We start from the raw sequence: 14736 nt of genomic DNA, 5'->3' as shown, positions 1-14736 counted from the left end.
GCTTGCATGATTTGTTTTTTTTCTCTCTGCACATTGGGTGTTTGACAGTCTTTTTTAATGTCTTTTTGGGTTTCTTTGGTTCATGCCGCTTGTTGGGAGATGAGTCCTAGGTTGTATACATATTTGATAATTATTGTACTTTGAACTTCAAAGAAGGGAAGATTGTTTTAATGATTAGTATATTGCTTTATGGAAAGCCCTATTGGTTCATTCACCTCAGTTGCCCTGATAAAGTGTTTAAGTTTCTTCTGCCACTACATTGTATGGAATCATATGGAGAAGGGAATATATATATTGTGTATCAATTCTTGTTGAATGGCCATCCACACATATAGAATGTATATTTTAAGGCTAGAATTGTTTACTAGCCAGTAACTGTAGGGTAGTCAGTCATTAAAACTCACAACTTCATGAAACAAAGGATTTGTTTAAACAGTGAGAGCAGATTGTAAATACATCAAGGTCACATCAGAACAGTATTTTCTGAAGAGAGTGCAGGTGAAAAAAATTGCTCTCAGAGACACAGTTCCCAGACTTCTGCATGTAATGGCACATGGACTAGAATTCCAGGTGCGTTGATGGTAAACAATGCCAGTTTCAAAATGCTTGCACATCTAAAATCTGGGCCTCTGTTTCCATTTTCTATTTTAATGAGATAATACTCATTCTGTGATTCAATTATATCACATGATCCATTTGGATAAAATACAGAAGAATTCATCATGAGGGAGCACTGCAGAAAAATGTTCAAGCTGCAAAGTGCCTAAAATCATGTAAAATGTAATAAATTAAATATGAAGGGTGATAATTTTAGCGATTAGTATATCGGCTTATTGGAAAGTAATATTGGTTCATTCACCTAGCTAATAGCCCTCTTACTGAAATGTTGTTAGGTATTTCTTTCGTAGCACTGTCTGTACTGATGGCCTTACCTTACTTACAAATTTCATAGAACATAGAACATAGAACACAGAATAGTACAGCACAGTACAGGCTCTTCGGCCCACAATGTTGTGCCGACCCTCAAACCCTGCCTCTCATATAAGCCCCCACCTTAGATTCCTCCATACACCTGTCTAGTAGTCTCTTAAACTCCACTAGTGTATCTGCCTCCACCACTGACTCAGGCAGTGCATTCCACGCACCAACCACTCTCTGAGTAAAAAACCTTCCTCTAATATCACCCTTGAACTTCCCACCCCTTACCTTAAAGCCTTGTCCTCTTGTATTGAGCAGTGGTGCCCTGGGGAAGAGGCGCTGGCTATCCACTCTATCTATTCCTCTTATTATCTTGTATACCTCTATCATTGTCTCCTCTCTCCAAAGAGTAAAGCCCTAGCTCCCTTAATCTCTGAAAATAATGCATACTTTCTAAACCAGGCAGCATCCTGGTAAATCTCCTCTGTACCCTTTCCAATGCTTCCACATCCTTCCTATAGTGAGGTGACCAGAACTGGACACAATACTCCAAGTGTGGCCTAACCAGAGTTTTATACAGCTGCATCATTACATCGCGACTCTTAAACTCTATCCCTCGATTTATGAAAGCTACCACCCCATAAGCTTTCTTAACTACCCTATCCACCTGTGAGGCAACTTTCAGGGATCTGTGGACATATACCCCGAGATCCCTCTGCTCCTCCACACTACCAAGTATCCTGCCATTTACTTTGTACTCTGCCTTGGAGTTTGTCCTTCCAAAGTGTACCACCTCACACTTCTCCGGGCTGAACTCCATCTGCCACTTCTCAGCCTACTCCTGCATCCTATCAATGTCTCTCTACAATCTTTGACAATCCTCTACACTATCTACAACACCACCAACCTTTGTGTCATCTGAAAACTTGCCAACCTACCCTTCTACCTCCACATCCAGGTCGTTAATAAAAATCACGAAAAGTAGAGGTCCCAGAACAGATCCTTGTGGGACACCACTAGTCACAATCCTCCAATCTGAATGTACTCCCTCCACCACCAGCCTCTGCCTTCTGCAGGCAAGCCAATTCTGAATCCACCTGGCCAAACTTCCCTGGATCCCATGCCTTCTAACTTTCTGAATAAGCCTACCGTGTGGAACCTTGTCCACCTTGTTCCCTTGCTGTTCTGAGGAAAAGTAATAATGAGATTCAGAATCAGGCTGCAAAACATTCTAACATGTAAGTAAAGGGATTTAAAGAATCTAATTTAGCACAGAGAATTCTGTCAGAAATTTCTCTGAGGGAGCTCCATTGTCAGAGGTGCTTTTGACCATTTGACTGTTTTGAAATAATAATAAGAGATGGCTGGGAGAGGGATAATTCAAAAGGTACTGCAGAAACAATACTAGAATCTGCTGTACACTCACTAAATACAGTAGGATTTTCTAGGGGATTGAATGAATTTTGCATGTTCTGAGATTTCTCTTCAGTAAAATCAGTAGTGTTTGTATTGGTCAGTAGCAAAAACAATAGTATTCGCATTGGTCAATAATAAAATCAATAGTCTCTCATTGGTCAACAGCTCTCCCAACCATTGAGCACATCTACCTGAAGCGCTGGTGTAGGAAAGCAGCATCCATCATCAGAGATCCTTATCATCCAGGGCATGCTGTTTTTTTTACTGCTGCCATCAGGTGGAAGATACCGGAGCCTCAGGACTTGTTCAAGAACAGTTACTACCTCTCAACCATTAGGCTCTTGAATAGAAGGGGACAGCTACACTCACTTGCCCCATCATTGAAATGTTCCTTCAACCAATAATCTTACTTTAAGGACTCCTTATCTCATTATCTCATGTTCTTGTTATCTATTGCTATTTATTTATATTTGCATTTGCACAGATTGTTGTCTTCTGCCCTCTGGCTGATCTTTAATGATCCTGTTATAGTTACTATTGTTCGGTGGAGGGATCGCAGCGATGTAAATACAAGAGCCATGATCAGTGCTCACTCACAAATGAAAATTAAAATCACACTGAAGAATAGAGTGCACAAGAAGTTGAGCCATCCCAGGTTCAGCATTGACAGCCAGAAAGACACAGCGAAGGTACGAAATCTCCAGGCTGCCCTTTCCAAAAGGCTCCCAACGCAATATCCGGAGGACAGTGAAGCACACTGGACCTCACTGAAGACTACCATCCTTGATACTTGTAAGAACATCATTGGATACAAGACCAGCAAAAAAAAAGATTGGTTTGATGAAAATGACAATGAAATGGAAGAGCTAATCAATAACAAAAGGAAAGCTTTCTGTGCCTGACAGAAGGACATCAATTGCAAGGCAAAAAGAGAAGCCCACTCCAAAGCTAAGGCCATAGTCCAACGTAGAGTAATGGAAATAAAGAATCAGTGGTGGACTGAGGGGGCCATACAAATACAGCAGACTACTAACTCCTGTGATACCAGGGTTTCTTTAATGCCACCAAGGCAGTGTATAGCCCTAACCATCGTGGTCTAAACCCCCAAAGATGGACAAAGGCTGCTAAAGGACAATGATGCCATCAATTCTCAATGGAAGGAACACTTTCAGGAGATACTTAATCATAACACCACTGTTAACATTGAAGTCATCAACCAGCTCCCACAATGACCTAGGAAGGACGACATTAGTAAGCCTCCTAGTATCAAAGAGGTGCAGCTGGCTTGCAAGAAAGCAAGGAACAACAAGGCCACTGGGCCTGTTGGAATTCTAGCAGAAATCCTAAAGGAAGGAGGCACAGAACTTTTAAATCATATTCATGACCTGCTTGTCTAGATCAGGGATCAGGCGAAGATTCCAGCTGAACTCTGTTGGTCACACTGTTCAAAAGGGGTGACAGAGCTGACATCTCCCTCCTCCCTACAACAGGAAAGGTACTCACCCGAATTTCATGTGACTGGCTTTCACCTCTGGCAGATTTCCTGCCTGAATCTCAGCCAGAGGAACATCTGACATGATTTTTACAGCACGTCAATTGCAGGAGAAAGCCCAGGAACAAAATCTCCCACTTTATATAGCCTTCATAGACTTTACAAAAGCTCTTGACTCTGTGGATTGTCCTGCCCTTTGGTAAGTACTGTCTAAAATTGGATGCCTGGAGAAATACCTCAAGATCTTACAGCTGTTACACAATGATATGACTGCAACAGTCATCAACAACAGCAGCTCTGAAACAGCACCTTTTAAGGTCGAGAACGGGGTCAGACAGGGGTGTATCATTGCCCCAACTCTGTTTGATCTTTTCATTGCAACTATTCTTCATCACACAGGCCAAGACCTCCCACAAGGAGCCCAGATTCTCTTTAGGACAGATAGAGGGCTCTCTTAACAAGTTCAAAGCAAAGAGCAATGTGTCAACTTCTTCCATCATGGAGCTCCAATATGCAGATGACAACACTATCATAGCTCACTCTGAAGAAGATCTGCAGTACGTAATGGATGCCTTAGGCAGAGCATACAACTCCTGGGACTTGATCTAAACATCAAGAAAACCCAAGTTCTGCACCAGCCTGCTCCAAATCAAGCTCCTAATCTTGCAACCATCCAAGTTGACAACATCCTTCTGGAGAACGCTGATCATTTCCCATATTTTGGCAGCCCGCTTTCTTAAAAAGCCAACATTGACCTTGAAATAAATCACAAAATAGGCTGTGCGAGTGGAGCTTTTGCTAGGCTGAGAAAGAGGAGTTTTGAAGACTGGGATATCAAGACCAGCACTAAGCTTCTGGTCAATACAGCTATAGTCCTCCTCTCCTTGCTATATGGAGCAGAGTCATGGACAACATGCAGCAGGTGCATAAAATCCCTGGAAACTTACCATAAAAGCTGCCTCCGAAAGATTCTGAGAGTTAGCTGGAAGAACAGGTGCACAAACTCCAGCATCCTGGAAGAAGCTGACATTAACTCCATAGCAACAATTGCGACTCAAAACCAATTGCAATGGGTTGGCCACATCATCCGGGTGACTGACTCTCGCCTCCCGAAACAACTCCTGTTCGGCCAACTCAAAGATGCAAAGCCAACTCCTGGAAGGCAGGAAAAATAGTTTAGGGACAATATCAAGATCCACCTGAGGAAGTGCCACATTAACCTGAATGGATGGGAGAAATTAGCACAGGATAGGGAAAGCTGGAGAAGGACTGTCTATGAGAGGACCGCACAGCTTGAAGAACACATCCACCGTGCTGCTGAGACTAAGCGGCTTCAAGGTAGGAGAGAGTGGGAAAGGCCCAACCAGCTACCTCCACCATCATCTCATCGACCTACACCTGCCAACACTCTAATAGGACTTGTGGATCACAGATTAGCCTCTTCAGTCATCTCAAGTCCCACAAGTGACCAGGTCAACCACCAGATTGACTAAGAGTGATCACTGATGATAATGATGACTATATTATAGATTTGCTGAGTATATCCCCAGGAAAATGAATCTTAGGGTTGGATATAGTGACGTTTATGTACTTTGATAATAAAATTTACTTTGAACTTTGCCTACTGATAGTAGCCTGCAGTAACCCTCAGTTTTAGATTCTTATATTTCAGATTCCGATTCATTTATTATCGCATGTACATCGAGACATGTATCATTTGTGTTAGCAACCAACACAATCCAAGGATGATAAATTCTTAGATTCATCCTTCAGTTCATTTATATTTTCAGTATGGATGACAAGATTAAATCCCTCCACTCTTACGAATTTTATATTTCTTTCTGCTATTTTAATGGTAGAAGTAAGTGTTTTAAATTTGTCAATAACTTCATTGAAACAATGGAGAGAGTAACACATATCAAACTGTTTAAGCCTTTGTGCAAGAATATTGCTTGCAGATATTTCCAGAATATATTGTTAGGTAGATGTGACATATCAAGGGAGTTTGCAGGTCAGATTGTCATGTTTAATAACTTGGTTGGGGTACAATAATTTACCATGTAGTGCATAGCATCTCTCATTGCATTTATTTTCCTTATTCTGTCTATTTTCTTTACCCGGCTGCTCAATTGGTTGAAGACTGCTTTTGGGCCCCTTGCCTAAGCTTGCCTAAATGTAATTATGTTACTATGTGTCTCTCTTTATTTGGGAAGTATATGCCACCAGTGATTGCCGTCATATGGAATTCTGGTTCAGATTGCATAGAGTCAATGCACCTTGTTAAACCGTAGGGATTAATTCCAATATCGCTTCCAACTGTAACTAAACATAGTGTAATAAGGAAGGAAGAATCAGAAAAAAACTCAGCAGAAAATCAGACTCATAAACACAAGAAAGACTGCAGATGCTGGAAATCCAGAGCAACACACACAAAAATGCTGCAGGAACTCAGCAGGTCAGGCAGCATCTATGGAAAATGGTAAATAATTGCTGTTTCCGGTCAAGACCCTTCTTCAGGACTGAGAAAGAAGAGGATAGATACCAGAATAAAAAGGTGGGAGCAAGGGAAGGAGGCTAATTGGAAGGTGATAGGTGAAGCCAAGTGGATGGGAAAGGTCAAGGGCTGGAGAAGAAAGAATCTGATAGGAGAGGGGAGTGGACCATAGGAGAAAGGGAAGGAGGAGGGGACCCAAGGGGAAGTAATAGGCAGGTGAGAAGAGGTAAAAGGACATAGTGGGGTAAAGGGGATCAGACTGTTGGGTTGAGTCCTTACAAGCACATTAAAACCGTAAAACGATGGACCTGAGCAATTAATCAAACAAAACATTTGTTGGAATAAATTCAATAGACACCAACATTCAGAAAAGGACAAACTAGCACTGTTGCTTCTGATGCCAAGACAGTGAGCAAATGTCATGATGCCTAACCATTCACAATTAGTAGCAGGCAGCCGCACTGCTGTGTGGGTACTTTAATTACTGCCCTTTATACCGCTGGCATTTAGGGCACCAATGAAGGTCCTCCATCTTTGGTGGTGCCTAGGATCCCGCACCCCCTCCCTTATCGCTTCGTCTGTCACAGTGGCGGGGGCATTGGGAGCAAGGGTGGACCCAAATGCAAGACACATCTTGTGAGGTTACTTCAATTTAGTTTATTGTTCGATACCAGGAGAGCTAGGCAGGAGCAGGAGTAGTGAACTGGACAAGGACTGAGGACTACGACTAGGCTGGGACAAGGGTCTGGGCTAGGACTTGGAATCGGCTCCCAGAACTAGAGGAGACATGAAGAGGCTAGGGTATGGACTCCGAGCCGAGACCAGTACCTGGGTCTTGCCTCGGGCTCGCACCCCAGGACCAGGCGTGGACATGACATGGGCTAGGGAGAGGAGGAACATGGAAAAACAGAGCCTCGGTCTCAGGAGAGCAGGTACATGGAACCATGGACACATACACAGAACACAGAGTCGGGACCCCTCCTTGGGTCCAGGACATAGGGCCGGGACTCATGACCCTCCGCGGGGCAACGGCAAGACAGCCTGACTTACCCCACGGAGGCGAGGACAAGACAAGACAGAACATGACCCCTCGCGGGGCAACGGCAAGACGGCCTGACCTACCCCACAGAGGCGAGGACAAGACACGATAAGACATGACCCCCTGCGGGGCAACTGCAAGACGGCCTGACTTACCCCACGGAGGTGAGGACAAGACAAGAAAAGACATGACTCCCCACAGGGCAACGGCAAGACGGCCAGACTTACCCCCACAGAGGCGAGGACCAGACAAGACAAGAACAACACGAATGAATACCAGACAGTACCTATCTAGCTCCGGTGATGGAACTAGACTGAAGTGCAGGCGGGGGCTGCAGACGAGGGCTAGAGGTGAGAGGGGCAGAGAAGGGATTCAGACAAGGGGGTAGAACAGGAATCACAGACTGCCAGGGCCAGGACTTGACTCAGAACTGGGAAACCGCCAGGGAAAGGACTTGACTTCGTGCTTGAATGCCGCCAGGGCTATGACTTGACGGTGCTAGAATGCCGCCAGGACCAGGACTTGACTTGTTGCTTGAACGCCGCCAGGGCCATGACTTGACTTGGAGCTTGAATGCCGCCGGAGCCAATAATTGACTTGGAGCCTCCGGGTAGTGGCGAGCTCTCGACTCGGCCCGGGAACAGTAGACAGTGGCTCTTGATTCTCTCCGGCGGGTTAACTGACAGACCCACCTCGGTGAGGAAACTTTGCAGGCTCGCTTTGGCGAGGTAACTGGACAGGGTTGCTCCGGTGAGGAAGGGCGAATTACTGGCACTTGCTTCGGCAGAGACTAGGCTTGCTCCGGCCAGATGACATCGGCACACCGCACCTTGGATGACTTTGCAGACGCTCCCGTGCCAAACGCTGAAAGCCAGAGACTATAAACTACCGGTTCAGCCGAGCATTAATTGCCTCTAATCACCACAGTCGAGGGACACGGGAAAACGGGGAATCAACGGTCCGGATCGTAACATAAACAAGGTAAATTTAAAGGGACCCCAATCCGGACCATGACATCCTCTCGGTTTTCACTACTGTCAGTCATGCAAGTCCCAGGTGGAGACTCATGAATATCATTACATTCAGATGCAGATGGATTCTTCATTGCTGTTTCCATAATAGTGTTGTTTTACCAGTCAGGGTTGTTAACCCTGAGCTGAACCCCTAAACTTGGAGGACTGGTAAACCTGTCTTAGTCTGTCCTCTACCCTTTGACCTGTTAGGCATTGGAGATCCTACCAAGAGTTAAAGCATTAGAGCCTGACTCCCCAGCCAGCGTAGCTCTCTAGGTCATTGAGACAGGCACGACAAGGTTGTGGTCCTCTTGGAGGAGCACTGTCGCATGGGTGCACGTGGAAAAAAGGAGCAGGGATTCTCCACCTTTTTATGCCTTGGACCAGTACCATGAAGCAAGGGGTTATGGACCCCAGGTTGGGAACCCCTGGATTACAGCCATTCTGCATTCATAAAGCCAGACTATACTTTGTAAGTGCAGTGGGGGGGTTACTGCAGCGGTGGCAGATTTCAATTATAACATCTTTACTGCAGCACAAACACCTTACGTTGTTCCTTGCAGAGTTGGTAGCAAGAGAATTAAATCAGAATCAGGTTTGTGTTATGAAATTTATTGTTTTTTTTGTGGCAGCAGTATAGTGCACGACAATATAAAGTAAAATAAATATTGTAAAAGAAGGATAGCAAGGTGGTGTTCGTGGTTCGTGGACCTTTCAGAAATCTGATGACAGAGTGGAAGGGGCTGTTCCTACAACAATAAGAGTGCAGCTTCAGGCTCGTGTACCTCCTCCCTGATGGTGTCTTGATAACCCGGGAAAGGAAGGCTCCCTGCAGACTGTGCTTCTTCCCTCATGTCCCTCTCTGCATGCCCTCAATCCGTCACTGTCACACTCATTCTCAAGTCAATGTCTTTTGGAGAATCCTAGTCAGGGAGCAGCACGTGTGTGCAGAAGCTTTGAAGACATTAATTCTACTGCCACACATCCTGTATTCACCAAATCAATCCAAGGTCTGGCAGAAATAAATAGTGATCAACATGCAGGCACTTTACATTGGACTGGAGGTATCTATGATGAGATCACAATAATGTTGATTAACTTCTATAACCTGGGACATTCCACTAAGTGCGATCCACCACTCCCTCCGGTGCACTGACTGCCTGAGCAAAAGCATGTTTGAAGATCCAGAGTCTCAACCCTGGCTCCAAGCTTAAGGTCTTAGTGACCTCTGCTCATCTGTATGCTTTGGAGATAGGAACAAGCTATAGGAACCACCTCAAAGTGCTGAGGAAGTATTGTCAGTTCTGCCTCTGCAGAATCCACTGGCAGTGTGGACAAATGGATATCTTCTCTTGGAGCAGCATCCTCAGAGGCTTGGACCATGCTCAACTAGGTCTAATGAGTAGGTCACATTGTCTGTCACCATACTCCCAAAGGAAGCATACTACTCTAAGCTTCATTACATCAAGCAATTTCCAGAGGGGTATCCTCAAAGCATTCTTGAAAAATGTTAATTTAAGGAAATTGTAGGAGCCATGCATCTGTTTTCCATCTGTATTTTATTATCTGATGTGCATTTATTATGTTTATTATGGTAGCTAATCACTTGTGTGGGGGCGTACTAGAAGTGAAGAATTTTAATTACATGTTCATGCTTTTTAGACTCATTCTGGTTAGCTTAGAGTAGGAGAATGCTGGGTGTGATTTACTTTTGATGGTCAAGATGAGCAATGATTCCTCAGGTGACATCCTTCAGATAGTAAATCTTTTAAATTATTTCACTCTTTCTATGCCTCCTGCTTGTTCTTTTTGTCTTGTTTGTGTTATGGAAACTGTTGGAGTTTGGAACAATTTGGAACTCGATCAAATGATCTAGCACTCTCCTGTGTTGAGAGCTGACTTGTGGAGATCAGAGACAGGGAGCCGAAATTGACCGAGAACACGAGCTGATTTGTGCAAGGGACCAGAGGTGGGGCATGGGGTCGTGAACAACTCTATCTCAAAGTGGTGAGGAAGATTGAAGTATCAAGCTGAATGCTCTGGAGACCGTAGTTCAGACCAGGTGGGAGTTCTGAGTCATGAAGGACAGTTCAGTATTCTGAGATTTATGTGATTGGACTGTACTTTATATTGGTCTCGTTCAGTTTTTCGGTGTTTTATTTCTTGTGGCAGATTGGCGGGTGGGTGATCTGTTAGTTCTTTGTCTGTGTGAAGATGGGGTAGGGGTTTTTGATGCTGCTGTTACTGATCTTTTTTGCAAGTGAGGAGGTCGGGGATTGTTATTGTCACTTTTTTTCTGTGGAGAAAGGGTTGGGGATGTGTTGTTATTGTTGCTGTCTTTTTTTTGCAAGTGAGGGGGTTAGGGTTTGTATTGTCGCTGTTTTTTCTGCTGGTGACAGGGTCAGAGATCGTTATTGTCGCTGTTTTTTTTCTGTGGGGTAGAGAGCGGGAGATTCTGGGATCCGCGAGTTTTGTTTCTTTTTCTTTTTCGTGTGTATTTCATGGCTATCTGGAGAAGATAAATATCAGAGTTGTACTGTACATGCATATTTTGACAACAAAATGAACCTTTGAATCTTAGAACCTTTTTTTATTGACCATTTAATTCCATTTAACCATTTTCATTTAACTTCACTTAACTGTAATTAAGTCCGCTTAAGTACATTTAATAAGCCGGCCAGTGGTTTAGTGGCTTCAGCACTGAACTTCGAGGCAAATGGTCCCAAGTTTGAATCCAGCCAGCTCCTTGCACACTGTCCATCTGTGCTGGTTGAGCATTGAGCTAGCAACTCGCCCTCATAAAGAACAGATGAATGCTATGGAGATGGCAAAACTGCGATGTGCCGCAAGGCGCAAAAAGGAAAAAGAACAAGTACATTTAATATCGCTGGTTTTAGTTTCATTGGTCTCATCACTTCAAGGTTGTATGTTTTGCTAGTTACTAATAAAGGATTGAGTACAATTCTTCGACATTTGAACATTATCATTGGATTGGATCAGAGAGCGCGTCATACAATATAACTCCCCATAATTGGTCTCTAGCAACGGCGTTGGTTTGTTTGACTTACCATTACTGAAATGAATAATTTAAAGCTACTCATTGGGCATGTGATTAGGAAAGAGGAGTTAGAATGCACGGTAACTATGGGAAAGATTGATGGAAAAAAAGCAAAAGGAACAAATGATGATGGAGACAGCAGCCAGAGAAATGGAAATGAATACCAATGAATTGATCCACTTGACCCAAAACAGGAGTGTGTGGGCCATGTCAGTCAAAGCTGAAACTGGGCACGGCACCTGACGATGATGATGACAGTAAGTAGAGGATGAGTGCAATGATCTAAAAAGCTCAACCACTTGCCACATCAAAGTCTACTCGCCTCTCCTATGGTAGAATCTCCAGATCCTTCACAGGACTCAAGGACCTATATTGGACTTTATAAACCATACCAGGACCCAAGGAATCAAAAGTGGAAGCATGGTTTCCTTGCCCATTAGGGATGGTTTAGAAAGAGAAGGGTATCCTTCCTGCATAGGGCAGCATAGTAGCATGCTTTGATGTATATGTGACAAATAAAGTAAATCGTTAAAATCTGTAAAATATGTTCAACTGTACAGGGTTGGTGGGGGACATTAGCTGGAATGTTCAGCTACATGATGGTGGTGTGGGTATTGGTGTCAACCCAAGCTGGCACACTGACTGACTCCTCTGAGTCATTCTTGTAGCCTCTGTTAGATTCATCACACAATTTTGCCCATGCATTTTGGGTCCCATTTTGAAACTGTAATGGCATCCATTATGCCCTAAATCGTCTGGTACAATCTTGCATGTGTTGGTTTGCATGGTTCTTATCAATTGTCAATAAAAAAGGTTAAATTACTGTCTGTAGATTCATACTTTTAAATGAACATGTGTGCTAATACAAATTATGATTTTGAGAAACACACAACATGCTGGAGAAACTCAACACGCAACATGCTGGAGTAACTCACCAAGTCAGGCAACATCTATGTTTTGGGCTGAAACGCCTTCATTTGGGCTCATGATTTTAAAATATTTAATCGCAATCATTAAAAAAAAGTCTCTTTAAAATGACTTTACAAGTTGGTTGTGCATTTTGGGCTGAAAGTAATTATATTGGGAAGTATGTATTGAGCCATTGATGCAATAAGTTTGTTCAAAAGTGTCAGGAATTAATGCCCTTACAGTGAAAATCCTTTTTTTTCTTTATACTTCATAATAAAACTATATTAACTGGAAGGAATATATGGAACAATCAAAAGTGGATGTGTCACAGTTAAAAGGATAGGAATCTCATATTTTAATCTGTTTAATAGAAGGATTTTATTAAATAATGATTTCAGGACATCTTATTGGTCTTATCATTTATCATATCCACTGATGTCATCAATAGCTTGGTGACAAATATGTATGTTTTGTTTTCATAGGACTGGGAGTTTCCACAGTTCATGGGAGATTTGGAAATCAACCTTCCAGGTCTTCCCACCTCACATATTCAATTAAGGCTGCCTCACTTCCGGAGGGTATTCAAGAACGAATATACAATTTATATCACAGGTATGACCCATAACATGAGAATAGTTAGGGAAATGCTGAAATTTGAGAGGGAATTATGTATGAATGCCTAAATCTAATTGTTCTATAGCCTGCTAACTCTACACTGCCTGGTGAGTACAATTATTCTGCAGTTATATAGAGAATAATAGGGTATCATGGTAGCATTGCAGTTAGCATAATGCTACCACAGTACCAGTGGTAAGATTGGGGTTCAATTCCAGCTGAATTTGTGATTGCGTGAGTTTCCTCTGGGTGCTCTGGTGAGATGCGCCCATCATATGTTGGCACCAGAAGCATGGTGACACTTGCAGGCTACACAGCACAATCCTCGCTGATTTGATTTGCTGCAAATACTGCATTTCACTGTATGTTTTAAGACCATAAGATATAGGAGCAGAATTAGGCCATTTGGCCCATCGAGTCTGCTCCACCATTTCATCATGGTTGATCCAATTTTCCTCTCAGCCCCAATCTCCTGGCTTCTCCCCGTATCACTTCATGCCCTGACCAATCAAGAATCTATCAACTCTGCCTTAAATATACATAAAGACTTGGCACTTTCTGCCTTCCTGCCTATCCTTTCGATATGATATGTATCCTTGGACATTAAGCTCCCAGCTGTAATCTTTCAGCCATGATTCAGTGATGCTTACAACATCGTATCTGCCATTCTGTTACTGTGCTGCAAGTTCATCTAAATTATTCTGTAAACTGCCCGTGTTCAGATACAACATCTTCAGTCCTGTATTCACCCTTTCGATTTTGCCCACCTTTTACATTGCAACTCATCCTGTTAACTGCAATTTTGTTCTATCGACAGCCTCTCCTCACTACACATTGCCTCTGTTTGTAAACCAGCTACCTCACCTTCAGCACTATTATCCGCCTTTCCTATGATACTCCTTGCATTGAAATATAACAGCTCAGGACACTAGTCATACCATGCTCAACCTTTTGATTTCTATCCTTGTCTGAAGTCTTACCAACATCTGCCTCCATAACTTCTCCACTAACTGCTCTGGCACTCTGGTTCCCATCCCCCTGCAACTCTAGCTTAAACCCCATCATGCAGTATTAACAAACATTCCCACTAGGGTTTTAGTCCCCTCCAGTTGAGGTATAAACCTTCCTTCTGTACAGGTCTCACCTTCCCTGGAAGAGAGCCCAATGATCCAAAAACCTTACGCCCTACCTCCTACACCAACACCTTAGCCACATATTAAACTGTATAATCTTCGTAGTTCTGGCCTCACTAGCACGTGAGACGGGTAGCAATCCTGAGATCATAACCCTGGAGGTCCTGCCCTTTAACTTAGCACCTAACTCCCTGAGCTCCCAATGCAGAATCTCGTCATGGACCACAACTTCTGGCTGTTCACCCTCCTATTTAAGAATGCTGAGGACTCGATCCGAGACATCCTGGGTTCTGGCACCCAGGAGGCAACATACCATCCGGGAACCTCATTCTCACCCACAGAACTTCCTACGTTCCCCTAACTAACAAATCCCCTCTCACCACAGCATGCTCCTTCTCCCCCCACTTCCCTTCTGAGTCACAGAGGCAGACTCTGTGCAGAGACCCAAGCACCGTGACTCACCCTCCCCCTCACCCCCTTGACAGTATCCAAAGCCTGTTGTTGAGGGAGATGGCCACAGGGGTACTCTGCACTGGCTCATTAACCCCTTTCCCTTTCCTGACTACACCCAGTTTCCCATGTCCTACACCTTGGGCGTAACTACCTCTCTGCATATCCTACCTATCACCCCTTCAGCCTCCCAAATGAT

At 43.7% G+C, this 14736-nt stretch overlaps 1 protein-coding gene across 3 annotated transcripts in view; it reads left to right on the top strand.

The window, feature by feature from the left end:
• The window catches only part of tmem117 (transmembrane protein 117), a 461344-nt gene that overhangs the window by 428940 nt on the left and 17668 nt on the right, over positions 1–14736 (top strand). For all 3 annotated transcript variants that reach the window (XM_063057677.1, XM_063057674.1, XM_063057675.1), the window contains exon 7: positions 12822–12951. In XM_063057677.1, the coding sequence (XP_062913747.1) occupies positions 12822–12951 (130 nt within the window). The remainder of the gene's footprint in view (positions 1–12821; positions 12952–14736) is intronic.

The sequence above is a fragment of the Mobula hypostoma genome, chromosome 9 (genome assembly GCF_963921235.1).
Source record: "Mobula hypostoma chromosome 9, sMobHyp1.1, whole genome shotgun sequence".
Classification (NCBI taxonomy): domain Eukaryota; kingdom Metazoa; phylum Chordata; class Chondrichthyes; order Myliobatiformes; family Myliobatidae; genus Mobula; species Mobula hypostoma.
This window is presented reverse-complemented; position numbering and strand designations above follow the sequence as displayed.